Below are 25,383 nucleotides of genomic sequence, written 5' to 3'. Positions count from 1 at the left end.
GCTCCTCTGCCTGGGACGGCATTTTGATCGGGAGGATTCTCTTAATTCGCCATCTCAAATTAGCTTTTGGTGTCTGGGATTTATTTTCTCATTCTGCGTTCAGCGAGGCTGACATCAGGCCCGGGGAAATTAAATGCGGAAAGGGGATTTTTTTTTTATTTTTGGTGAAATTGGGTGTTCTTGTTTTCTGTTAGCGCCAAACATAAATAGCAATGCTTCAGAAACAGAAACAGAACAGATTTAACACAAAAAGAAAAACATTCATTGTATGTTCATTACATGTCTGCATTTCTGAGTTGGCTGTTTTTGCTTCAGCGCTATTTTTATGTTAATCAGATTTACAGCTGAACGCTGAAGTTTGTTCGATCCCGATCAGCTGTCCTTGTCTGCCCTCTAGTGGTGAACATATGTAGGTACACAGACTAAAGCTACAAACCCATTCAAAAAATTTGAATATTATTGAAAAGGCCAATTATTTCAGGAACTTTATGACTAAGTGAAACACATTATATACATTAATTACACACAGATGGATGCTTGAAAACCTTTCTTTCTATTAATTATGACGATTTTTTTAAAAAAAAACTTACAGCTACTGAAAACATGACATTTAAAACTAGAATTTTTCATCAGAGAAATAAAGAACAATAATAATAATAAAACAGAAATGTGGATTTATTGAAACATACATTTAATACCTGCTTATTGACAAATGAGACTACATACAATAAATTGTATTCTAATTTATTGAACATGGCTACCAGTTCACAAAGAAAGAGTTAAGATTAAAATCCATAAAGTATATATAATATATAAGACTTAGTTAGGGTATTTTAGATACATATTCTTTGATTATTATTACAATAGTAATCATTATTTTTTATAGAAAACACAGCACAATTTAGGAATGTACTACATAAGTCAAGCAATGTATGTATTTTTTTTATTTAAATAAATGTTTGCAAGAATTTCTGGCAAGACACAAAGAAATTAAAGCTGCAGTATGTAAGTTTAATAAAAACATGTTTTTTTACATGCTGCTTAATACTGTCACCATGTTGTGACAGATAATCTGTGAACAGATCAATGTTCTCCACCTCCTGGATGAGCTACTCTGAAGAAATGGACCAACCAAGCACAACCAATCAGAGCCAGGAAGAGGGTCATGGAGGGTGATTGGCAGTGCTAAGACCCGCCCCCTGGCTGTGACTGGATGTTTCTAATTAGCAGTGGGTTAAGCCAGAAGAGCTCATTTTTGTTGTTGTTTTTTCACAGATCCTCTGTCTCACACCACGGTGACAGTTTCAACAAATATGCGAAAAAAACAGAATTAAAAAAAATAAATAAATAAAAGTTACATAGTACAGCTTTAAGCACCTGAACATTAACAGAAAAACAAAAAAACCTGACAAGAAAAAAAAATCATGATGTTACACAATGTTATAAAGTGGTGATAGAATAATTACAATAGTTACAATTAAATAGAAAGGTGAGGCAATGTTTCAGTATATGTCACCTGCTTAGGTGTCTACCTAAGTAAAGTGTTTGAGTAAAAGGAGCATCGTTGGTTAATCACATATTCAAACACTGGATTCCATATCTAGGAAAACTTCAGAATGTTACCAGACGGTTTGTATCTCAGTCTGTCAACATGGACAACACTGATGAGTTCAGTCAGCCAGATCTAAAACTTTTCAGGGGACATAAATCAGACTTCCACAGATTCAAAATAGACAGTGAAGAGAGATTATGGAAAAAAAATTATTTAATGTAACTCTAGCAATGTAATCGCTGAACTACCTTGTTCTGAATCAGCTGAAGCCTAAAATAAATTAAACAAGATTTAATGTTCTTTAGTTGTAGCAGCTTCAAGTTTACACACAAAGAGTTTACACACAGATCAAAAATAAAAAAATATATATAAAAAACAGATTAACAATAACAATAATACACTGTACAAGATTATAAAAAAATACCACTCAGGAACAGAAATATTGAGTTTATGATCCAGACAATGTGCAACTGAGTAGGAATATTTTAAAAAAAATTTACATAATGTACATTAAACATTAAAAAGACAACAGACTGCTTAGAATACAGTATATCAACGCAGTGCAGAAAAGACAAAACACAGTCAGTGAAAACTTATTCAGTCTGCAGCGAGCAGCTGATAGTCAGAGTTTAACATGACATGAAAGGAAGGATCTCCTATAATGTTCCTTTGTGCTGACGGGATGCAGTCTTCCCTGGAGGTCCAGAGTGATGATGATGATGATGATGATGATGATGATGATGATGATGATGATGATGATGATGATGATGATGATGATGATTAGGATTTCTGTTCTGTGTCTTATTACTTCCACCTCTGACTTCTGTCATATCTACCATTAAGACTAAAGTGACAAACATTTCTCTGGGTCTTGATTAGGAGGTTTCTGTCTGTGTAGGTGTCTGTGGTTTCTGCCTGTGGGTTTCCGTGGAGATGTCAGTACATGCATTTGATTGCAAAGAGCTTTAAGGAGAGATTAAAACACGTGATATACGTGAAACTGCCTCAAAGCACATGTTCTCACAGCACTTAAAGCTTCTCAAATTCTACCTGTCTTTGAATATACAGATAAACATTTGTTACGTTGTGAAAAAGTCTTTTCCTCTTACAGATTTTGAACAAATTGTTTCTTTAAAATGATTCATTTATTATTTCATTAAGGTATTCAAGTCAACCTGGCCCTTTAATCAGCCCTATTGTTAATTCATGAATTTAGCTTTTTTAACCACCTTTGGTTCAAAGTTGGTTTCCAGATCCAGACCTGATCTAGGAATGTGATTGTGATTCAGCTCAACAAACACAAATAATCCTTTTCTAAAACATACATTTTTTTAAGCTAGGTTCCTTCTAGACACTGTTTATATAAAGCAGTGTAATTTTTTAAATGCATATATATTTTATGACTGTGTGTGTGCCAGAGATTAGGTCTGTATGTGTGTGTTTGTGAATTGCTATCAGAAAGCAATGTAGTGTTATATTTTGATTTGAATTATCCACCTTTGTTTTTTCAAATCACAATTTTATATATCAGTTTTAGAAAGAAGAAAATTAAGAAAGGTTGTGGAGTGGCCTAGTCCAAGTCTTGCTTTAAACTGACTCAGCTTAAACATTCCATTCATTCTTGAAAGGCTGAAAGTGGCTGAATTAAAAAATCGTTTTTCACGGCAGAGTACTGCAGTCTGGCTATTAGGATGTGAGTTATGTTTGTATTTTCAGTTTATGCATCGTAAAAAACACAAGATTAAAGATCAAAGTTTTGAACAGTTTTTATGACCAGGTTCCATATTTGTTTTTAAAATTTTTGTGTCAGATTTACACATTTCAGTTTATCCTTTTGAAAGGATGTTCTTTGTGTTTGTACCTGGACCTCATCTGATGAGAACAGAAAGAAAACGGAGGCAAATTGAATTAGTTTGGACAGAGCAGTTACCTCTGAACTGGGTTTGACGTCAGAACGGTGTTCCAGTTAATGAGTCGGCATTAAGGTTTTGCTTAAAGAAAGCTCATTTTAAGTTGAACTTTCTTTAAGCAAAAAACACTTTTAATTTACACCCGTGCCTTGTAAAATATACATGTTTCCGGGCGTGCCGTGGTGGCGTAGGGCGTAGCGTGACCCGTATTTGGAGGCCTTCAGTCCTCGACGCGGCCGTCGCGGGTTCGACTCCCGGACCCGACGACATTTGCCGCATGTCTTCCCCCCTCTCCTTCCCTGTTTCCTGTCAGCCTACTATCACTTAAGGGACACTAGAGCCCACAAAAAGACCCCCTGGAGGGGTAAAAAAAAAAAAAAATATATATATATATATATATATATATATATATATATACATGTTTCCACCTCTGGTGAGGTGAGGAGCGGCCATATTGGAGCATGAAGTCTCTCATAAATCATAACTGGAGGTAGTCGGAGTTGCTCCCAGCTTTGAGTGGGAATTCTGACCTCAGAATCAAGTACAGACTCTAGTTGGGAAGCTAAAAAACCTTCATATTACGTCAGGTGAGAAGAAAAGTGTTGGTAAAATAAAAAGATTTCTTCACACTTTAATCTGCCACCAGTATGAATAATGTAGGGTTTAACTGTAGCGTCTCCTGTTTACCAGCCAGAAGAGTTAGCTTTGCCTCCAATGAACACAAAGGTCACCACCTTCGCCGTAGACACACACCCACCCACGCCCACACACACGCACATGCGCGCACGGGTTTTTATCAGAAGAAATTGGGGAAGTGTGAAAGGTGGGAGTCCATAGGATTATTCAGAACTTTCACATTTCACATGAACCTCAGTCTTTTCATGCATTGACCCCCCAACTGTCTCTGCTGTCACACCTGTGTTCCATAACTTGGGTAACACACTTTGACTCAATAAAGGTCGTAGCTGAAGGAAACACATCCAGCATTGATTATTTATTTAAACTAGAAATTAGTGCGGAAATAAGAGAATTTTTATGGAAACAGGAACCGAGAAAAGAATTCAGATTAAAACTGAACAAAAATTTATGAAAAAGAAAAAAGTCAAAGAAACAATGCAAAAATCTAAGACTGTCCTAAATGAATGAAAAAAAAAAGACAGAAATATGTAATCATAATAAATATATGATAATTTTCATGGAATATATATATATATATAACAAGAAAAAAAAACATTTTAAATAAAGTCAGAGAACCAAGCAGATCCAGCAGATTTAAAGCTCACTGCTTTAGGAATCTACTACACACTTTGAACTGCTGAAAATGTGCTATAGAAATAAAATGACCTTCTCTAACATAATATGGTTCATACACTACCACAATGTCTCCATGTCCACCTTTAAAACATCTGAAGATAAATATTTATAAATGCAGTTTTAAAAGATTAGAAAAATCTAGCATTATGCAAAAGAATTATTCATGTGGTTTTTGCTTCTCCTATTAATTAAGAACGGCACCGAAAAATGTCTGACAACTACAAAATAAAACCCAGAACCTTTAACACAAAAATTACATTAAATATATATATATTTTTTAAATGAATCAGTAACTTTTATAAGATCACAAAAAAGTAGAATTTGTTTATAGTTACGGTTTCACATTATGTTTTTTATTCCAGTATCACTGTAATCACAATGTTTCTCATGGTTGTGTAAACAGGGAGGAATGCATCTAATTTTTGTCTAAAATGTTTTACACGAAGCAGGATTTCAAAAAATAAATACGTTTGCAGAACTTCAATAGAGATTCATCATGCTAAAAAAAAAAATAGACCATTAAATTAATGATGCAGATGTTTTTTTTCCAAGGATTAGATATTTAGTTTTGCATAAAGTATCCAGCATCCAGTGTTTTTAGCATCTGAAGACACATTTATTCAGAATGACTTTCAATTAGTTTTATGTGACATGTAGGCTGTTTTATCTCTCCTGCATTTTTCTGTCTCGTGTTTTGTGGTGTCTGACGTGTAAAAAGGGGATTTCTTTCAAATAAAATTTACTTGCGTTTTAAAAGGTTTCATTTTAGTCAAATCTGAGCAGCTAAAAAAAATTGACCTCTTACACCTCTGGACCAAACAAACGTAATTTCTTTCTACTATCTTGCTAAAGGTTGAGCAGAAATATCTCTCCTATAAAATTTTATCCACCATTCTCACTATATTTTCCTTTATGAGACTTTCAGAAATTTTGATTAAAAAAAAATCTCTGTAATTTTTTTAAAAGTCAGATGGGTGGTATGTCTCCAAATTCATAGAGCAATTCTGTCTTATATGTGATATGTCTATTTAATAAATACTCTCACTGAAATCTTTATATGAATTTGTTCTGCCTTTATTTTTGCACATGTTCATTCTTACAGACTACCTGTACCTGTTCCCTCATGTCTTTGCTGGATCAGGTTAAAAGCGAAGCTACATTTCAGCATCAGTCACTATCAGGTTGTTTTACTCTAGGGAGTAAATGAAACATTCAGATTTGTTTTTTTGTTGTTTTATAGGTCATATTTCTACGGAGAGGAATTTTCCTGCAACGATGCATACTTCTGTAAATGTCACGCTGTTTAGTTCGGAATGCCCTTTCACGCAGTTTCAAGTCAGATTTTTCAAAAAGGGTGGAAATGAACATGAAGGTAAATACATAAAAGCCTCATAAGTATCTGTGTGACACTTAGTTTTAATAAGCGCAGTGAAGAGTGAGTGCGTTCATGTTTCCTGAGAATGCATGTGAGGAAGAAGCGAGTGTAAGATCTGCGTTTCCTGCCGAGATAGAAGATCTGGTTTGTGGCTTGGTTTCTGCTAAACTGGCTCCCCGTCACACAGCGGTGGTTATGCATCAGCTCTGATCGCCGCGCCGATAAATGGAAAACATGTGGTCAAGTCGGCTCTGAGAGGATCAGACACCCAGGAAGCTCAGCTGTGATATTCAGTGGTAGAGAGTTAAGGCGTTTCACACCCACTGCTAAAATAACACTTTTTTTTTATGTGTGGTGGGGGGCAGAGGGGGGGGGGGGGGGGGGGGGATTTTTGACTCTCAGAGATGTCATAATTTGTACAATATGGCCATACATTCACATATTTGAACTTTTTATCAATCAATCAAGCGTCAATCAAGAATATATGATGTTTCTTGCTGCAACAGAAAACTATTTTTCTACATGTGTTCAGGGAGTCTGATCAGACTTTGAGTTTATTCTTAATTTACAGTTTAACAATAATAATAATAATAATAACAATAATAACAACAACAATAATAATAATAATAATAATAATTATGCATCTGTTTGCATTAAAAAAACAATCAGAAATGCTAGAAAAGATATAATATGAAAAATTTAAGTATGTGTTAAAATTTTAATAGTTTGTTATTCTGCAATGTATAATATGAATTTGAAATTTGTATTGAGAAGAATATCAAAAATATTACTGTGTTTAGAGTTTTTTTTAAGGTATACAGCAAAATATATAAAATTACATTAAACATCAAAGATGTGGAAATAAAAACGACAAAAAGGGGGAAATGCAGTAAAAATGAACTAATCCCATTTGTACATATTTAGAAATAAAAGGAATGCAAATTTAGGCATAATTTTTTTTCTTGAATATAAGAGTAAGGAGCTAAATCTGAGACTATAATTTATACTTTGAATTATATCTCACAGTGCTTGTGTTTTGCAACAGTAAATTCCAAAGAGTTTAATGATTAAATTCGCATTTTTTCTTCTTCACAATTTCTTGACTTTGTTGAAGTAATCTGTGTTTGAGTGTAAAGTCTTATTTAAAACCAACAGAGTTCAGAGGAACACAAACAAATCAAATAAATCCAACTGTGAATACAAACTACTATGTCAGATTGGAGTTGATCTAAATATGATATTTTAGAAATCCACTCTGAATGCATTTAGCATTTTTTAACAGTATTTGTAAAGTTGGTGCTTGAAATTTTCGATCAGAATCCGCTGCGACTTTAACAACTCAAAGTCATTCCATGCTGAGACAACATGGATGCTGTTCCATATTCACTATCTGTTGATCATGGATGGTTCAGGTTTTGTGAAAAGAGGTTCTGTTGAGCAGCATTTTGTCTGTCGCAGACATTGGTCAGCATATTTGATGTATATTTGCTTGATAGTGTTTGACAAATATAATGTTTATACTAGTTTCCTAACTGGTGACTGTATGATATTTTGTGGTGTGAAGCACTTTGAATTGTCTTGTTGCTAAACCAACAGATTATCAGACTTCATATGTAAAATGTGTTGAGAGCCTTGCAAGCTTTTCTTTTGACTTTGACATTTATGGGCTGCTTTGTTTTTGTTTATCACTTAGAAAACAGGTAGAATGCATGGAAATGTGTGGCTGTAATGTCAAGAAAACATCATATTTGGTTGGTATATTTAGGATATGAACTGTTGGGGGTGTTTATGATCGAATGATTTTTGTTTCACTTGAAGTTTTCTAACTTCAGCTCTGAACAGAAGGTTTCTGCATCCGCGTAAGAATAATCAAATGTTACGACATGTGATTATTTCGATCATGATAAGAATTGATTAACCTTCTTTAACCTCGTGCTGCAGAACTCCGAGATGAAATCAGTTATCCATCATCTTGCGTAAATGCAGCAAACACACAGAAAGCAAACAAAATGGATTTTGGATTCGCGCTCGACTTCCTCCTGATCTGACATGAACGTCTCTATCTTGACTAAGTCACACACACTTTAAAATCTTTATTACATCTTTTTTTTTTTTCTCATTTCCTGATGCCTTCTGATAACATGAAGCAGGATGCTGATCATTTTTTAACCCCTCACAAATATTCTTTCCTCTGTAGGAATATTAATAGTTTGACATTTCTCTGATGTAATGTGACATTTGACTGGCTTCATCTCCAACTGCTCTGCTGAAACGTCTTCAGGCGTTAAATCGGACGCCTGTCTGGTGTCGGGAATATCAGAGAAAACGATGACACAAATACAAAACCGATAGACCTGATCTAATAATTATTATTGTTGTTATCATTTTATTAACAAAGAAAATGTTGAATTTTAAAAAAAAAAATCCTAATTTATTTTAAATACAATCACAATAAAATATTAAGTTGGTCGCTTAATGAATTAATATTATTATTATTTTTTCTATATTTTTTATTCACCAATTAGTGTGTCTGCAATAAACATTACAGACTGACAAAAATCAAGTAAGGGTATTGATCTACAAAATAACGAACCCGATAACAGAACGAGGAAAAATCAATAAAAATAAAATAACCAAACAAACAACAAAAACACAAGCAGACAAATGAGGAAGTTTACATTAAAATTAACATATTGAAAAACAAGAATGAGACACAGAACACAATGAATTGGTGTCACAGCAAAAATGTTATTTTTTTATAACATAATTCATGTTATAAAAATTTTTTTTTTTTAGACATTTTAAAATGATAAAATATTCCAAAACTTATTTTGGAATAACATTTTGATTATTCCTTATACATTTTTTTTAATACATTTTTAATTTGTCAGGTTAAATAAAGTGTCTTATGTTGCATTTTGATTGTGGTGAAACAAATAAGAATAATTAAATAATCTTAACTTTAATATTATGTCGGTTTTTAGGTTTAGTGCTTACCTGCTGTTTAGCCAGACACCCAACAAAAATGATTTTTATTCTATCGTTCATAAGTTCATAATTAGCATCTCTTTCATATCATGTCTGTCACTATCTTCATTTAATGACACGTTTGTCAAAACAAACAGTGTTTAGGCAAAAACAGAAGGATTTTTTTCTTATCTATTCACTCTTCCTTTGAATAGAAGATGAAAGTTGCTTTTGTTTTATAACAGAATTACCAATAATCCATAATTTGAGTATAAACCACAAATTAGTGAATAATTATGAAATAAATCGATATTGTTTAGTCTTACACAAATAGAAAAAATGCTGCTAGCTGCAGAACAAAAGCAACAATTAAAAAAAATAGTTGGTACGTCAATAAATTACAGCTCATCACGTCAATAATGTGATGTCTGTTTGTAATATTTTCATAAATGTTAATAAATGACATGTGTCTACGTGTTGAATTCATAACCTGACTTTATTAAAACCTTTCTAAGGTTATACAAGATTTCTCACATCCTCACGTCTCCAGTCATTTATCATCACAGTTAATAATTGAAGTTATGACTGACATTTAGAGTTGATATATTTTCTATGACGCTTGAGTTATGTTAAATTTGTCTGCACATTTTGGTGAAAAAAAAACAACAACTAGAAAAGTTTGGACGTTTTTCTTCCAAGCTGCATCTAAGTGTTGAAAGCAGCGCCGTCTGCTGCTGCAGCATGTCGGCGGGCGTTTCCTTGTCAATATAAAGTGGAGCAGATCATCATCAGACCTCAGTGGCTTTGCGCCGTGGCGACGATGTGGTTCCTCCTTCTGCTCCTCCACACCTTCGCTCACTTCGGGCCGGTGAGCTCAGCAGGCGAGTTACGATTTTGTCTTTGCTTTTCATTTGTGACAGAAGTTACACTTGATCCTGAATTCCAAAGAGAATATTTGTTTTTTTTCACATTACACTGCAAAAATCTCCAAAAGCGTTTTTGGTCTGGTTTCTAGGGCCGATATCATGGCACACTTGAAATAAGACAAAACTGACTTACAACTAACTTTCCACCAAGATGCTGGATAGGTTGCTTTAAGTCAATAATTCCTTAATACTTATGAAAAAGTATTAGTTCCTTTGTTGATTTATTTCACTTCTAACATTGTAAAAATGTCTTGTTCTAAGTCAAATTATCTGCCAGTGGGGCTAATACGTTTTCATCAATATTAAGGAATTATTGAAAAGTTTTTTGTTTTTTTTTAAGAGTTTTGTTTTATTTCAAGTGTATTAAGATATTTGCACTGCAGACTAGACCAAAAATACTTTGTGAGATTTTGTGCTTTTGCAGAGTAATGATAAAATAAGACAAGTGAAGGTTGTTCATCTTATTTACCAGCAGAAATATTCACTGTAAGTCATTTTAGACAAAGAAAAACCTCTAAAAATTTTAATTTGCCAAAAATATATATGTCACGTAAAACAGAAGGGTGGTTTATGATTGTTTTTCCTTAAGATGTCTATTACACTAAAGTTTATTTCATCTTGCAAAGCGGCTGGAAATCAGCTTGGCTTTATAGTGTTTATTAAATTTAAGTGTTTTAACCACATTATTAAACATCCGCAGATTTTGTTTGATCATACTACAATTAACAACAAAAGTTCTAATGTTTGGACATTAGAACATTATTACATTATTACATTATTTGTTGTTAATTTTTTTAAATAAAACTAAATTTAAAAAAATATATTTTTTAAAAGTCATAACATACAATATTATTATTAATTAATAATACGGCAGTCTTAGGCAACAAGTAATTTTCTCTATTTGAACAGAAACTTATACAGATATGGAATTCTTTATTTAGTAGTTTTCAATATTATGAGCTAAATGTTAAATATTTGAGGTTTATTTTTTTTCATTATTTTTTCAGTCGATATTAAAACATGTTTATTCACAGGCAGAAGTTTAGATTCGCTCTAAACATCGGTGTGAATGTCTGATTCCGACCGATGGGCCCCATCATTAAATTGGCGCCATTTATTGAACCAGTCAGTATTCAAACATATACACACTTCAAATATAAATATTTACTTCGATTTTAGTTCTTCTGTCAAGAAGTGAGCTCAAATATTCAGCCAGAATTATAGAAGAAAAATATTATTGACTACAAAAAGTCGATTCTAAGGGATAGTTGAGAAGAAGTGTTATCGGGTTGCTGTGGTTACGCACAACTTACAAAGAGGCCTGAGTCCTCGATGCGGCCGTCTGCGGTTTGATTCCCAGCCTGATGACTTTTGCCGCATGTCTCCCCCTCTCTCATTACCCACTTTCCTGTTTAAGGTTATTCTTATCTTAAAAAATTAAAATGATAAAATTATAAAATTCATATCTGAGCTCTATATACATCTTGAGGCATGTATGTATAATTTTTGACTGTGCATATTATACATAGAACAAAATAAATTCAAACGTATGTACAGAGTGCCTTTTTTTATTGATTACAACGGTTTCTTGTATAATAATTTCCCATAATTTTTTTTAAAAAAGCTTAATATTAAGCCTAAACCGATCAAACTTATTTCCCATGATGAAAGTATGTAAACATTTGACACGTTATACTTAGAAAGTGAGAGTTTATTGCTTTAAAATGCTATTATTTATTGCAAAGAATTTAATTTAAAATAAACAATGACATGTCTAGTAATGAAACCTAAAGCTTGTCAGCATAAAAGCTGAGTTTTTTAAACTTATTTTTTTGTTTGATCATTTTATTATTTTTTGTGCGCGTCACTAATCAGTCAAACTCTAAAGTTTCTGTGAACACACAAATGAATTATTGTCTGGAAAAATAGCGTTCAAGGAAATAAGTGAAAATTAATTAGTGTAAGGAAGGTTTTTGAATTTCTATTCAAAATTTTAAATACAATTTTAAATACAATTTTGAATAAATTTTTTATGGAATTTTTATGGAGATGGTTTAAAAAACACAACACACAAATGAAACAAAAAAAGATTTGAATTCTCAGATATTTATAATAAATGGGTTTCATGTATACATTTCTTCACTTTTTGCTAATCCATCCATCCATGTATCCACCTACTTTACGAATAATATTCAATATTCAAATAAATTTTTTTGCTTTAAACTAAATATTTTGTTAGAAATATAAATGATTAGCTTGAGACTAAATATTTAGTTAGCAAGCTAAATATTTAACTTCAAACTACATATTTAGTAAGATAAAACTAAATATTTAGTTAGCGTTAAACTGAATATTTAGTGAGTAACTTATTTTTTTTTTAACTCCAATCTAAGTATTTAGCTCAGCACTAACTATTTAGCTAATTAGCCAATTCACTTGCCAATAAGCAGAAGTGAACTATCAAAATAAAAGCTGGACGTTTCGAACTTCTCCTGCTGCAGTGCTGAGGCTGAGTCACTTCAGCATCATGTCTACCTGCTGGTAAATGTCTGCATTGCCAGTTTTAAGCCTAAATGTTGTACAAGTCGAGAGGAGAAGTAGCGATGATAAAGACTCACCAAAAACCAGCTTTTATTTTGGTAGTCCACTTCCAATAATTTGTATATTACCTTAATATTTAGCTCTGAATTAAAAATTTAGCGTGAAACTAAATATTTAGCTTCCTAACTAAATATTTAGATTGTTTACTGATTAATTTTTGACTGAAAGTTTGCACTCGGCAGCCCAGACAGAACCCTCACATTGCGTGAGGAGAACATTTAAACCCGGTCAGAAACCCCCCTGGCTGGGCTTGAACATGCCTACTATTCTGACTGGACTTGCAGATGGATGAAAACTTGTGACTGGTGCAAAACACAGATTGGTTTTGAACAGGATGTGTGATGCTGCCTCTCTCAGTAAAAAAAAAAACAAAAATATGCTTTCCTGCTTCATAAACCTCTCCTTCTTAAACCAGATCCAAACCAAGGGAAGATCATCCTACGGAGCGAAAACAACGATAACCCCTGTGAAGGACACGTGGAGGTTTATTATGGGAACGAAATGGGCCATGTCGGAGATAAAAATTGGAACGAAAAAACTGACGAAGTGGTGTGCAGAAGCACTCACTGTGGACGACCAGTGAGAAAATCAAACGTGTACAGGGCCTTCAACAGCACAGTCTGGCTGAATGAACTGGAATGCAGAGGAGACGAAGCAAGTCTGTGGGACTGTGACGGTTGGCCCGGTCCAAAGGTCAGCTTCTACAGAAAGCCCACGGTGAAAAAAATCACATGCTCATGTAAGTCTTCGATAATTCACATCACACGTATTCACGGACAACCTAACCAAAGGAAGTCCAAAATTCTGTTTCAAAATCCTGAAAGTGTTTTTAACCATTTTTATTTTTTTTTAGATGACATCAGCTTCCACTTGGAACAACATAAGTGTGAAGGAGCGGTCAAGTACACGATTCAGTCACCTACGGAGACTCAAACTGGTTACGTCTGCAGTGATGGGTTTGGTAAGAGCCTCACCTCCCAGATCCTCCCAGTAAAACATGAATCTGTAAAACAGTTCAGAGGAAAAATCGTCACGTTGTGGCTGGGGGGGTCCGGGTCGGTTACGCTGTGGAGAAAGTTAATGTCCTACTGTATTCTTATTTATTTTTATTATTATTGTCACATTATTGAATGACTCACATAAGAGCTGACATATCGTCACCTTTCTAAAATAATGACCAAAGTAATTTTTTATTTTTTTATTTTTTTATCCGCCAACATTACTTTTGATCATTCTGGGCGGGCTATTTTTCTTAGATATTATTTAGTGAAGTCATATAAGTCATACTCTGAGCAAATAGTTATTAAACTAACTGACTCACCATTCAAGAGAATTGGGCATGAAATGAAGGTTCAAAAAGGAAAAAAACAACAAACCCCAACACTGCCCACAACAAAATACACACTTTTATGTTTCCAAGTATAAATGTTTCTTTGATCAGAAGCAACAAGTAACATCACAAAAAGTTATTGTGAAATTACTTCAGTATGTATTTTTTTTTTAAATAATTTATATCAAAGTCAATGTTGTCATTTCAAACACATCTTAATCATTTTTACATGTGGAGAAAAAAACGTGAAACTATCAGTTTAACTACCTAGCATTTTCCTGCAACATTTTTGCAGTAGAGCTTTTGAGTTTTTAATATTGTGTTTGCACTCTTCCTCTGCAAACAAAATATTTGTTTGCAGAAGATTATTTCAAGAGCACCCTAGCTCTTGAAATAATCCTCTATGATCACTCAGGAATGAATTACTTTTGAACTTTTAATCCATCTTTCTATAACTATTTTCATGAATGCAGAAGAAGACGATGCCACGCGTTTGTGTAACAGCCTTCCTGGCTGTAAGGGGCCCGGAAAAAAGGTGACCTCTCAGTGGATGACGACGGAAAAATTCGTGAGATTGCAGCAGGGGGTGAAGATAAACTGCGCAGGCATTCAGAACGTGAAACATCTGTGGCAGTGTGTAGAATCACTCTCCTCAACATGCGCTGGGCCTGCAGCGGTCAGTTGCGAAGGTAACAAACATTGTGCGATGCCGACAAGGTCTGTGCAACACGTTGCGAGACCGAAGCGGCTGTAAATCCCTTGACTGGTTTTCAGGCCACAAAAGATTACAGCTGAGAGGAAAGAAGTCCAACGTTTGCTCTGGGAAGCTGGAAGAGGAGGGGGATGGCAAGTGGAAACCCACTGAAAACCAGAAAACGATTCCTGACTTGTGTAAGAAGCTGCACTGCGGTAACTCTCAGCCCTCTCAACAGAACGCCACAAGCGACCATGTGAATTGCACAGGTGATCCAGTTCATATTTAGCAAAATAGTTTTATTTGTGATTTTGTGATCAGCTCCCTTCCTGTTCATCCATTTACTTGTTGAAAATAATAAATTATAAGAGTTGCAATTTGCACTTATTTCTTTTATGTTTTCCTGTTTTAATTGACTTCTCTTTCTAAACACAGACCAGGTGAAAGTCGTTCTGACAGATGACAGTGACAGAGAAACCAAGTGTTATGGTTATGTCAAAATACAAAGTGATAAACAAAGACATGTTTGTGGTAATGACTGGACTGAGAAAGAATATGAAATGGTCTGCAAAGAACTGAAATGTGGGAAGGTGAGTCTTCAGGGTTAACTTGCTGGTCTCTGTCATCATTAGGATTGATATAGTGAAGCCCAAACTTATTCATAACCCTGATAGATTAAGGTTGACCATGATATTAGGTTGTGTCCAGCACATTTCTTTCAACTGAAACCAATATTAACGCTTTAGAGCGACTCGGGAAGAGTCCAAACTTAAATCTGATAGAGAATCTGAGGGCGGAGGTCAACATCAGGACCTCCAAATACTTCAGGTTCTATATTTCTCCTACATTCGGCAGATTTGTCTTTGCAGTCCAGATGATTTGTCTGGATATCAGTGAAAAATAGAACTGAATATTGAGAAGGGTATTAATTATTTTGACAGGCCGTTTTCTTAAAAAAAAACAAGACATAAGTAGGTTAAATTATTCATTTAATCAGGATTTTTAAGGCTTAATTAAAGGCCTAAAAAATCTTATTGTCATTGAATATGACTTTGCTAAGCCATCTCTGTTCAATTAAGCATCAGCAGTCCACATGTTACTGAGACATTATTCTCTTCATTGCATGTTATTCTTTTGTGTTTTGAAACAATCAACCTCTTTGTCTTTTCAGTTTATTAAAAGCACATGAAAGCTGCCATTACATTTCTTTCAGGTGATTAAAACGGAAATGAAAACCATGAACAGAAAAGATGGGATAATGAACCACGTGAAGTGCACAGGCGGCGAGTCCTCCCTGTGGTACTGCAGAGCCGAACATCGCCACCAACAGTGCACGTCTGCTCCCTATGTCGTCTGTCAAGGTGGGACCGCCGATCAGAAAGCTTTGAAGCAACACCGTGACATCTCTGGCTGTCTAAAGATGGTTTTCAGTGCTTTTAACCTTCTGTTTTCCTCGTGGTACAGCTAGTCTAGAAGTCCGACTGCAGGACGGCCCTGGAAAGTGTGCTGGTCTACTGGAAGTTAAGGATGAAGGCCAGTGGAAAAGGGTCAGTAAGGAAGGCTGGGATGCTAGTTATACACAACGCGCCTGCAGGCTGTTGGACTGTGGGGATGCAGGAAAAGACAAATTGGATTCTGATGAATTCAGCCAGGGCACCGCTGATATGCTAACCTTCAGCTGTAAACAGGCTGATAAAAACCTGACTGACTGTAAAACCACTAAAACCAACAACCAAAATAGGAATGAGAAAGCAGTGCAGCTAATTTGCAATGGTGAGTTTTATTCCTGCCTTTTTTGTTTGCTATTTTAACACTTTAACACCTTTACTACCAGAAACATCCAGAAATGTTTCTGGTAGTGATAACAGAATGTGAAATGTCTACAGAAAGCCTGCAGGAAGCTAAAGAAACAACCCTGCATGTGTGTGAGAATAACTAATAAGTTTAATTTAACTTACTGGGCCCATTTCAAATTCTACTCTAGCCCCACCGCTGATATTTTCAATTCTTCATCATTTTTTTACATTTACAATAACATCAATTATTTGATAAAGGAGTTGTAGTTACTTCATTCATCCAATTTACCAGGGAAAATAGTCCAATGTCTCTTTAAACCTGCAGTATGTAACTTTTACAAAAATATGTTTTTTTACATACGGTAATTATAAAAATGATCAGTATGCCATGACAGTATAATAGGAGACAGATAATCCAGTACTAATGGGAGAAAGACACCAGAAACCAAGAGGAGGGTCTTAGTGCTGTCAATCACTCTCGTACTCACCCCTCCCCTTTGATATCCAGGGTAGAGTGGAACATCTTCATGCAGGTTCCTGACAGGCTCCCTCTAAAACAGACTCAACTGTGAAACTGAATCCAAAGGTGCAACAACGAAGTATTAGTTTAATTGAGACAAATATTTGGATTACTGTTATTATTAGAATATTTGTGTAATCAAGGTTGAACTTTTTAACACCTTCATTAAATGGACTGTTACCTAGATATAATGTGGTACGACATATTAGGATTGCAATTAAAGGAGCAGTATTATATTAAATTGAGCTTCATGTCATGCCATAATGATATTTCCTCATCAAAAACATAACTGGAGTGTTGCTTTGATTCTTTCATGCATGTTAGTCTCTCATGGCAACCATCCAGCTGTGCAAAACATCTGGGTGGACCTCGCTTTGCCTTTGAGATGCAGCTGAGACGCCCCACAGAGCAGCTCCTTCAGACTAGCCAGCAGCAATTAGCAAACTCCTGGTGGGGCTGTGTCTGCTGAGCTCAGTGTCACTCTGGTAAAAACGTTGTTAAAGGAAAAATAGAGGAGCCATGTTGTGACGACTTCCTGAAGGCGGAGTTTCAGAAAGAGCAGGAGATTTTAAAGAGACAGAGGCCCAATTTCAAGGCGTTAAGTCAGGAAGTAAAATTTCTTTTAAGTTGTATTTGATATATGAAACATTTTTTTTAATTTTTATGGAAAATAGATAATAATGCCCCTTTAAGAAAACTACAATTTTAATTGACATGATGAGAAACGTGTTTTCATTTGAGGGAAATGAAAAATTCCAAGGTTTGATCTGAAAAAAGCTGCAGCACCTCCTTCACGGCTCCTGTCTTTGTTTTGCACAGAAAACAAGTTGCTATTTCTGGATGGACCCCAGTCGTGTTCTGGCTATGTGGCGATCGAGTACAAAGAAAACCTCTATTGGCTCTCGGGGTCAAACGAAACATGGAATAAAGAGTTAGCCAACAAAGTGTGCCAGCAGATGCACTGTGGGAACGCGTCAAGCTTCAGTCCGAGGTTTTCTGAAGACAAAAATCGCATGTGGGAAGAGTCATTTAGCTGCTCATCTGATCACAAGTCCATCTTTGACTGCAACAAAAAACAAATTAATTCAAATAATTCAGCTATTGCTCATGTGAAATGTGAAGGTAATGAACACAATCCAGATGCTATCTACATAAGTATATAATGCATTTGTTTTTTGGTGGAACTGTTAGAAAAAAACCTAAGCTTTGATTCTTTGTGTTCCACGCCGCAATAGAAAAAATTACAGTGACTTTGGAGAACAAGTGCTGGGGAGCGGTCAAGATTTCTACAGGAGATGGCAGCGGTTATGTAAGTGGAAGGCATTGGTCAGATACGCTGTCCAAGGAGCTGTGTAAAGAACTCGGCTGTGGGACTGAGATCCTAACACCCATAATAAAGTCTAATACAAACGGTGAAATTAAGTTCAAAGGTCTGTTTAAAATGACGAATAGCAGCAAAATGGCCCAGTACAGCATTGTTAAAATGGAGACGAATCCAGAATCCACAAGGAATCCAGAACCCAGGGATCCTGCCTATGTTGTTTGTAAAGGTATTGGCTTGTTTATTTATATATATATATATATATATATATATATATATATATATATATATATATATATATATATATATATATATATATATATATATATATATATATATATATATATGAAATGTATAACTATGTTAAAACTGGTAGTATTGTTTTTGCTTGTTTTAGCCAAATTGAAACAAAAATGCCCGTTTTTGTTTCAGACAGCGTTAAGCCAAGATTTAATGATAAGGATAACGAGCGTCACAAATGTTCTGGGAACGTCGAGGTGTCTTACCAAGGCCAATGGTTACCAGTGAGCAAAGCGACTCTCGACAACAAGGCAACTCAAAAGACCATCTGTGCAGAGCTGGAATGCGGCGACGGTCTGGACTCAAAGGCCTACTATGGGCCCAGACCGAAACTGAGTCATGTCGTCACAGTACAGGGATGTTCACAAAACACAGTAGCCGAATGTAAAACTGTCACCGCCAAGACCTTTGAAAGCAACAGCCAGACTTCAGACCTAGGAGGCCTCCGCTGCTCCAGTTAGTGTGATTCTTATTTGCTTCAAAATATTTCCGCTTAAAGTATTTTTTAGCCCTGCTCTCATCTGATTCCTGCCGTTTGTCTTAGACTGGAGGACTTTGGGACTGGAAGACTTTGGCACTTTGCAGCCGTCCTCTGAGGACGTCTGTAAAGGAGACGTGGTTGTTTACTCCAACGGAGAATCTGACCCCAAAAGAAATTTTGTCTCCAGTCAAAATTTGACACAAGACGTGGGGCAAAAGCTGTGTGATGCTATGAAGTGCGGGAAGTACAAAAGATACAGAAACTCAATTGAACTCCTCCAGGCTGACAATTGGTATGAAGGAATTTTTAAATGCAAAAATTCTACAAATATCTGGGATTGTGAGACACAGAAACAGCAACGAGATCGGAATGAAACAGCAAAACTCTACATTGAATGCGAAGGTAAGATTTATTTTGTGGTGGATTGTTCTTTAATAATTACAGCCTCACTGACAGTGTTAGAAACGTGGCTGTGAAAATAAACCATGATGGAAGCAGAGGCTACGGATCATTTCTACGGCATTTTTGTTTTTCACCAACTACACTTTATTTTTAGGAAACATCTGCAGTCAAATTTTAACATCACTATTGAAGCTACAGTTCACCTTCAGTTTAGTGTAAACTTCAATTGGAATACTTCCTCTGCTTCTAATAAGAACTAAATGGCTAATGGTCATTTGGCTTAGTTACAGATTTCTTCTATTTTTACTTGTCACCATTTAATATTTCTGATCAAGCAAATTTTAAAAATCACACCACGATAACCTAAGTTATTACAAAAGGTATTTTTCAAAAGATGATTTTTACTTCTTAAACTTGTAGAACTGGGTGTTTAGTCGACACAGTTGATGCTTTCCTGTCGGCTCTTCACTCAGTACAAATATCAGTTTGACGTTTTCTGCTTTTGCTTACAGGTAAACCAGAAATTAAGCTTTCACAGAATGGAGAGCTGTCAATAGATGGTGTTCCGGTCTGCAGAGGTCAGTGGGAAACGGATTATTCACACATGGTTTGCCAACAGCTGGGAAAAGGCAATGCCATTCCTACTCTGAGCAAAAAACAAGGTAAAACTCTTAAGGATTCCTACCACATCCGCTGTGATAAGCACAATTACCTCATTGGTCAGTGCCAACGAGCCAAAGGGAACTGCAACGAAGGACCGGTGACTATCTACTGCAGCCGTAAGTGTTCATCCACTCTATTTATTTATTTACTTTTCTTGTCTGAGAATTTGCTTCTATACTAAATGACATGTGAAATACTTGTTTTGTGTTCTTAGTCCACTGGAAAAGTCCATTTTAAATTACCTGCAGCAAGATCTGAGTGAATATTTATTCATCATTATGATATTTATATACTAACACATTGAGTTCAGATTATCTGGTGGAAAGGACCAGATTATTCTGCCACATTCTGCCACATGCAGAAGAGCATGTCATATCTATCTATCTATCTATCTATCTATCTATCTATCTATCTATCTATCTATCTATCTATCTATCTATCTATCTATCTATCTATCTATCTATCTATCTATCTATCTATATATATATATATATATATATATATATATATATATATATATATATATATATATATATATATATATATATATAAATTTTTTGTCAGACAGAACTCAAGACTTCTTGTTCTGCCATGTCTAAGTTTCCAACAAGATTTTTTATTTTTTTTTATTTGACTTTATATCTTTTTGAATTGCAGGTGACGTGGAGTTCAACACAACAGAAACATGTGGTGGTGTGCTAAGTATCAAATATCAGAAAGCCCCAGAAAAGCGTGTGGAAGTGTGCCCAACCAACATTCCACAACATTTATCAAATAAGTTGTGCAACAAATTAAATTGTAGAGATTTTGATCCAAAAAGAAAAGTCTATAAGCAGGTAAATCTTCAAGCCTGTAACTGTTTCTACAGGTATTTGAGTCTTGCTCATTTCATAGTGTTAATCTTAGTAAGGCTGGGAAAACTCTGTAAGTTTAAAAGTATAATGGTGAAATAAAACTGAAGTTTTATTTTTTACAAGACCAAAATGGAACAGAGTCTCGACTGCAGCAGCTCCTCCAAAGACATGCGCTACTGTGTCTTAAAGGACACATGTGAAACTCCTACTTCCTTTTTCTGTGAAGGTAACTACAGCAGAGGACAAATACTCACTGGTCACTTTTAGCATTTCATTCCAATGGTCACATTTTCTCTCAGTTGTGATGCAGAGATGGAAGAAAGGAAATAACAGCTCATGGCCTTCCTTCTGTTTCCTGTCCTGATCTCAGGTTACCTGGAGCCAACACCAGCATCTCCCCCAGCAGAACCAACAAATCCAGTTCCCATTATTGTTGGCGTGCTAATTGTTCTCATCCTGGTTGCATTGATTGTGACATTTGTGCGATACTGCATTAAGAGGAGGAACAGGAAATCCATGATGCCACGTAAGTACTCTGAAACCATTTCCACCAAAAGCTCACTGGATGTTTTTATCCACTGAAGCAACAACAACAACTGTGCTGCTCTGTCTGAGCCCAAGTCAGAGTTTGAAGCATTGGAGAAGAAAGGTGTGCTGCAGTGTGCTTCCTCTAGAGGGCAGTCTGTCCTCATGCTTCCTGAAATCGGACCTCGGTGTAATGACCAAGAAAACACAATGCAGTGTTCTCACTGTAGTTAAACAAGCAGAACGTCAGTAAATGGTTCTGTGGGTTACATTCACTATAATCCAACTCTGTGTTGATAGAACCAGAGACAGCCATCTGCTAGGAGAAACAAAACTGCTTATTGAACAAGAGTCTGTCTGAAACGTCTTCTCATGGGTTCTCCTTCTATACAGCTAAATGCAAAGTTAACATTGCACATACAATTCAAATTAAAACCTGAAGAGAAAAAATATATCATTTATTTCAAAAGTGAGTCAAAAACAGCTGAGATGGTCTTTGTTTTCAAAATCAAATATTTACCGGATGAAGTGAAAACGATTCAGCTTTCCTGTGAATCAGTATCAGGGTCATGCTAAGAACAAGTCCTAATTATGAGAATAATTGTGTTTCTCAAAAACAATGTTTGTGCCCTTCTTTTAAAGTTCAAATAAGTCTTTTAGTTTTGCCAACTTTCTTTTTGTATTGTTTCTTTCTCTGGTGGTGAGAGTCAAAGGTCACATTTAGTCTTTTTTCAACAGTGGAACTTTGTGAAAGCAGGTTGCTGACGTTGGACTGTGATTGTTTTGAACTCAGGTGTAAATTTGGGCGTTTGAGTCTTCTGACCGGTGTTTTCATTTACGTTTTTAGTTTTTAGTGTTTTAAAATCCATCGGTAAATTTCTAATCTGTTTCTGAAGCAGCAGATATGGAAGAAGCGGACTGGGACAGTGGAGAGTACGAAGACGTCGACAAATCAGATGAAATGGGAAGCTTTAATCGTGGCAGTAAGTTCAACTAAACAGTGAATTTCAATAGATTTTAATGAATTTATTTTTCTTAATTTTAGCACAAAGATGAATAGCTTATGAATAGCTTGGCACTTTGCAGCCGTCCGTCAATCGCCAGACATTTTGCTTCCTTCCTCTGAGTTCTGAGCTTTTAACGTAGGGTTCAGATCCGACTCGGACGTGGAGAGGGAGAGAGATGTGGAGAGCAACAGGTCCTACAACTACGACGACGTGGATGAGATGACCGAGGCTCAGCCTCTCACACCTCAGGGCTCCGTGGTCCGAGCCGCTAAAGACCAAGACCTGCAAGATGGGGTTGATAAGCCAAGCGATGGAAAGTTTTCATCCAGTGTCAACCATAATTTCAACACGCTGAATTCACCCGGCTGACTGCCAGCTGTTTGTCTTTGAACAGACGGCGTGACCTACGAAGTGGAAGACTCGCAGGAAAACTACGACGACATCGACGCCAGCCCTGAGAACGCCAAAACCACGGCTGAACTCCACGACGGGCCCAAGCCTGCGCCTGATGGCGATGAAGAGGGACCTAAAGACCAGAAAGATGAAGAGTACCCGGTGCCAGGTCAGGACGGGTGAGCCTGAACTGGGTCAAAATTCAAATCAAACAAAATTCTGGGTCAAAGACAAAAGGGATGGTCCCAAAAACCTGTCTTCAGTTTAACATGAAAACTAATAACAATGCAGAAGGTGAATGTTGTGAAGCTGAATGCATTTCTGGCAAGAATTATAGACAAACTGAAACTTTTGTGTCTTCAAATTATCTACATCATACCAGAAATTGCAAAACTTACATTAGAGCTTTATTTACTATAAAGTACTAGAGCCAGGCTAAGATGTTTTTAAAGTCAACATAAAGCATCAAGTCATATTATTACCAGAATAAAGACATAATAGTTGAAGAATGAAGCAGTAATTTTTGGAGAACTTATACACCAAAAATAATAAGTTAAAAGGAGAAATGTTTGCACATCTTGTGACGTTATACTTTGGTTTTACAAATAAGGAAATATTTCATCATTTATCACCGGACTAGCTGAGCTGGTCACATGACTAGCTAACTGCACCATAACTCATTAAACATTTATCTCATAATCATTTTACTCTCATAACATTGTGACTTTATTTTCATGTTATTACGATTTCATTCTGGTGATTAAAAAAAATAAAATGTCTTAGTCTGGCACATTAGACTCTCTCCTACTGCTTTAGTGCTTTACTTTTTAGCAATATTAAAATGTAAAGCAAACACAACAAAAATGACATAAATAGAAAAGAATAATATAGTACATGATACACAATAACAGTATATACATTGTTTTAATTTTACTGTGCATTTACATGAGTTACATCTATTACCCGGCAACATATTTATATTTTGTTAAAATTAGCACATTCTTATTGTGTGATTTTTCCTCAACTACACAAACTTACTGTAATAAATGCTAGGATATTTCTAAACATATGCTACTGAAATATTAGATTCCTTATTATTTATTCTGGTTTTGTCCTCATCTGTCGCAGTGGTGGAGAATTTTGTCACAGTATTTTCTCTGCTTTATTATACTGGCTGTGAAGACTGAGAACTCGTTTGTGTTCATTGATAATCCTTCCCTGTTAGTTGGTTCCTGTTCTGGAGGTTCGCTGCATTCAATGAGATTAGACTGTAAACAAGTAACAGCTAAACAGTTAAACTACAGTAGTTCCTTCTCACTGTACGGGTATGTGCTATATTTAGCTAACTGCTGGGGGTGGTGGTTCCATATTCAATAGTTAGTTAGTTAGTTAGTTAGTTAGTTAGTTAGTTAGTTAGTTAGTTAGTTAGTTAGTTAGTTAGTTAGTTAGTTAGTTAGTTAGTTAGTTTCAGTAATATATTGTACTTTAATGAAGTTGTTGGTCATATTTTGTTTAATTTCAACTGTAAATACAATGTAAAAAACCAGCAAATATATAAATTTCGCTTTGTCATTTCTTTCTATTTTAAAGATTACTTAGATTTTTCCAAGTTGTGTTTTAGACAAGCTTTTAATTAGAGCTGTAGAATTTATGTTTGTTAAAAAAAAAAACCCATTTTATCTGTAATGTAGTCTTGCTATGTGTTTTTGCGACTGTTTTAGGCTGACTCCTTGTATTATATTCCTCTTATACAATATCTCCACTTCATATATTTTGTCTTTGTAGTAAGCAAACTGAAATAAAAGTCATATTTAGCACGTCTCAGCTCTTCATATGGACAGTTTTCTCTGTGCTGTAATCTTCGGGATCCGGTGGAGCTCCTCAGATTCTGCAGCTTTCTTTGGAAACAGCTTAGATGTTGAGTATCAAACTGTATGTTTAGTAGATCTTATATAGTTTGATACACAGCACAATAAGCTGTTTTATCCAACAGACATCTTTTTTTTATTATTATTGTTTTACAGTAAGTATAACTCAAACTGAAGCTGTTTTTAATTGTCCGTTTTTCATAAATCACAATAAGGTTTTGTTTTGTGTTGAACCTTAAAGGGGCAGTGTTACGTAAAATCAACTTTTTTGAGCTTTAGATTATGTTATTATGTTATGTTTGATTCTTTCATACGTATTTGGGAAATGGCAACTTTTCAGCTGAGCAGAGCGCCTGGTTGGACCGAGCGCCGCCTGCCGGACGCAGCTTCTCCTCAGAGCTGCAGTTTCCAAGCTTCTGAGTTTCCGCCTCACAGAGCCAGCGGTCCCCCAGTCAGCTCCTTCAGACTAGCCAGCAGCAATTAGCCAACCCCTTGCTGGAGAGGTGCTAGGCATTGAAGGTGGTGTGTCAGACAGAGCAGGAGTTTTTAAAGAGACAGAGGACCAATTTCAAGGCATTAATTTA

The 25,383-nt window shown here is 35.5% G+C and overlaps 2 protein-coding genes across 3 annotated transcripts in view; one reads left to right on the top strand and one right to left on the bottom strand.

The window, feature by feature from the left end:
- The first annotated feature begins 9,912 nt into the window (after positions 1-9,912).
- Positions 9,913-24,752, top strand: LOC116723706 (scavenger receptor cysteine-rich type 1 protein M130). Of its 2 annotated transcripts, none has more exons than XM_032568808.1 (19): positions 9,913-9,999; positions 13,061-13,384; positions 13,499-13,606; positions 14,449-14,664; positions 14,750-14,938; positions 15,105-15,259; positions 15,883-16,030; positions 16,134-16,442; positions 17,805-18,107; positions 18,221-18,535; positions 18,739-19,062; positions 19,151-19,489; positions 20,002-20,268; positions 20,810-20,988; positions 21,130-21,232; positions 21,377-21,532; positions 22,431-22,514; positions 22,678-22,851; positions 22,933-24,752. In XM_032568808.1, exons 1-19 carry the CDS (start codon positions 9,939-9,941, stop codon positions 23,112-23,114), a joined length of 3,936 nt encoding a protein of 1,311 aa, XP_032424699.1. In that variant the 5' UTR covers positions 9,913-9,938; the 3' UTR covers positions 23,115-24,752. The 2 variants fall into 2 exon arrangements, with proteins under 2 accessions (XP_032424699.1, XP_032424690.1); XM_032568799.1 differs by having other exon boundaries at positions 22,428-22,514.
- The window catches only part of LOC116719697 (deleted in malignant brain tumors 1 protein-like), a 20,587-nt gene continuing 19,243 nt past the window's right edge, over positions 24,040-25,383 (bottom strand). The window contains exon 15 of the mRNA XM_032562308.1: positions 24,040-24,216. Within this exon, the coding sequence (XP_032418199.1) occupies positions 24,047-24,216 (170 nt within the window). The 3' untranslated portion in view covers positions 24,040-24,046. The remainder of the gene's footprint in view (positions 24,217-25,383) is intronic.

Source organism: Xiphophorus hellerii, chromosome 1 (assembly GCF_003331165.1).
Source record: "Xiphophorus hellerii strain 12219 chromosome 1, Xiphophorus_hellerii-4.1, whole genome shotgun sequence".
Classification (NCBI taxonomy): domain Eukaryota; kingdom Metazoa; phylum Chordata; class Actinopteri; order Cyprinodontiformes; family Poeciliidae; genus Xiphophorus; species Xiphophorus hellerii.
This window is presented reverse-complemented; position numbering and strand designations above follow the sequence as displayed.

Bases quoted from the DNA above. Each gene is read 5' to 3' on its own strand.
- LOC116723706 (XM_032568799.1), top strand. From the start codon at position 9,939: ATGTGGTTCCTCCTTCTGCTCCTCCACACCTTCGCTCACTTCGGGCCG. The intron at 21,233-21,376 runs GTAACTACAGCA...TCCTGATCTCAG, and splicing joins TACTTCCTTTTTCTGTGAAG to GTTACCTGGAGCCAACACCA. The intron at 21,533-22,427 runs GTAAGTACTCTG...CTGTTTCTGAAG, and splicing joins CAGGAAATCCATGATGCCAC to CAGCAGATATGGAAGAAGCG.